We start from the raw sequence: 2,004 nt of genomic DNA on the forward strand, positions 1-2,004 counted from the left end.
TGTTTGAGAAGGATGTGGCTAATGAACGCACAATATGTTGATGGTTTGAGAAGTTTTGTTTTGGTGGTTTTAATCTTGAAATTGAGCCCTGTGGGCGACCTGAGACCAAGGTGGATAATGATGAGCTGAAAGCTGTAGTGGAAGTGAATCCATCTCAACCTACACGTGAATTTGCAGCAAGGTTTGATGTTACTATTCCAATAATATGGGACCATTTGAAACAAACTGGCAAGATAAAGAAGCTGGATAGATGGGTTCTGCATGAATTTTCTCAGAAGAGAAATTGTCTCGAAGCTTGCATTTCTTTGCTGTCATGACATAAAATGAACCATTTCTACACTGTATTGTTATGTGTGATGAAAAATGGATTCTTTTTGACAATTGCAAGCATTCAGCACAATGGCTAGATAAAGAGCAAGTGCCAAAACACAGTCCAAAACCTAATATTCATCCAAAAAAGCTAATGGTGTCTGCTTGATGGTCCAGCGCTGGTATTATCCACTACAGCTTCCTAAAACCTGGTCATTCGATTGCAATGGATATGTGCTGCAACCAATTGGATGAAATGATGAGGATGCTTGTGATGAAGCAGCCGAGATTGCTCAACAGAGACAGGCTAATCCTCTTGCAAGACAATGTTTGACCACACGTTGCACAAATAACGCTGCTCAAACTACAGCAGCTGGACTTGGAAACTCTCTGTCATCCACCGTATTCACCAGACCTTGCACCAACTGACTACCACTTCTTCCAGACTTTCCTTCTTGCAAGGAAAAATATTCAGTTCTCAACAAGCTGTATTAAATGCCATTTGCAATTTCATTGCCACTCGCTCTCCAGGCTTCTTTGTTGCTGGCATAAACAAAACTACCGTTAAGATAGCAAAACCGTTAAGATATGTTGAGAGTTTAGGTGCATACTTTGATTAATAGTACTGCTTTTTGTTTGAGATACAACAAACTAAACTTTTGATTCAAAATCAGACATTTCATATTTAATGACCTAATAATTTAGGAAGGCTTCCTGGAGAAAGGGAGATCTGGGAAAAGACTTTAAGTAGCTGTAGTCTTCAAATATTAGGGGTGGAGGAGGGATTCATGTAAATAAGGGACAAAAAGGGTTTTAGGGGAGCTACAAATAGAGTCTTCTAACAAGGAGTGACAAAAAATTAAGCACATAAGGACCAGTTGAAGAAATAACTCCTTGTTGAAAAGATGGATGGAAGGTAGGGAATATGTCAGCTCAGTAATTTCCAAGTGTATTAATTCAGATTTTAAATTCTGATATTTTTGTGCCTCTACTTAATATAAGGCATACATTACAAAAATTGATTTGAGTAACAGCCCTTAAATCAAATTGTGAAGTACAGTCTCTCAGAATAATGACCATAATGCTGTACCACACTATCAGCAGATCAAAGTATCCTTTTCAAGTAATCCTCTTGTCTTAGGTCTGGTATTTTTTAATAATAGGGAGCTGTTTTCCTGTTGGAACACTTGTGCATGTAGTATTAAAACTTTAACCTGAGAGAATAGAATGATAGATACCAGAGACTGGGAAGAGTCTGTGAGTGGGAGATGGGGATGAAGAAAAGTTGGTTAATGGGTACAAACATACAGCTAGATAGAAGAAATAAATTCTAATGATAGCACAGTACGGTGACTATAGTTGTCAACAATGTATTGAATATTTCAAAGTAGCTAGAAGAGAGGACTTAAAATGTTCCCAATACATAGAAATGGTAAATACTCAAGATGATGGATACCCCAAATATCCCAACTTGGTCATTACACATTCCATGCATGTAACAAATTCCTGGACCCCATAAATATATACTATTATCAATTTTAAAAAACTGAAAAAAAAAAAAAGACTTTAACCTGTTTTGGTTTGCTTTTTTTCTCTTTCCCTGGCAGCTTAGTCAAACTATGAAACAGGCACGTCACCGGCTGGCATCCTTTAAAACTGTGACTAAAAAAAAGACATCAGTGTTTCCAGATGATG

The 2,004-nt window shown here is 37.4% G+C and overlaps 1 protein-coding gene across 1 annotated transcript in view; it reads left to right on the top strand.

Annotated features, from left to right (window-relative positions):
- Positions 1-2,004, top strand: part of CCDC15 (coiled-coil domain containing 15) — a 130,837-nt gene that overhangs the window by 17,923 nt on the left and 110,910 nt on the right. The window contains 1 exon segment of the mRNA XM_012658140.1: positions 1,917-2,003. Coding sequence (XP_012513594.1) covers positions 1,917-2,003 — 87 coding nt within the window.

Source organism: Propithecus coquereli, unplaced genomic scaffold (genome assembly GCF_000956105.1).
Source record: "Propithecus coquereli isolate 6110/MARCELLA unplaced genomic scaffold, Pcoq_1.0 Scaffold575, whole genome shotgun sequence".
NCBI classification, from domain to species: Eukaryota; Metazoa; Chordata; class Mammalia; order Primates; family Indriidae; genus Propithecus; species Propithecus coquereli.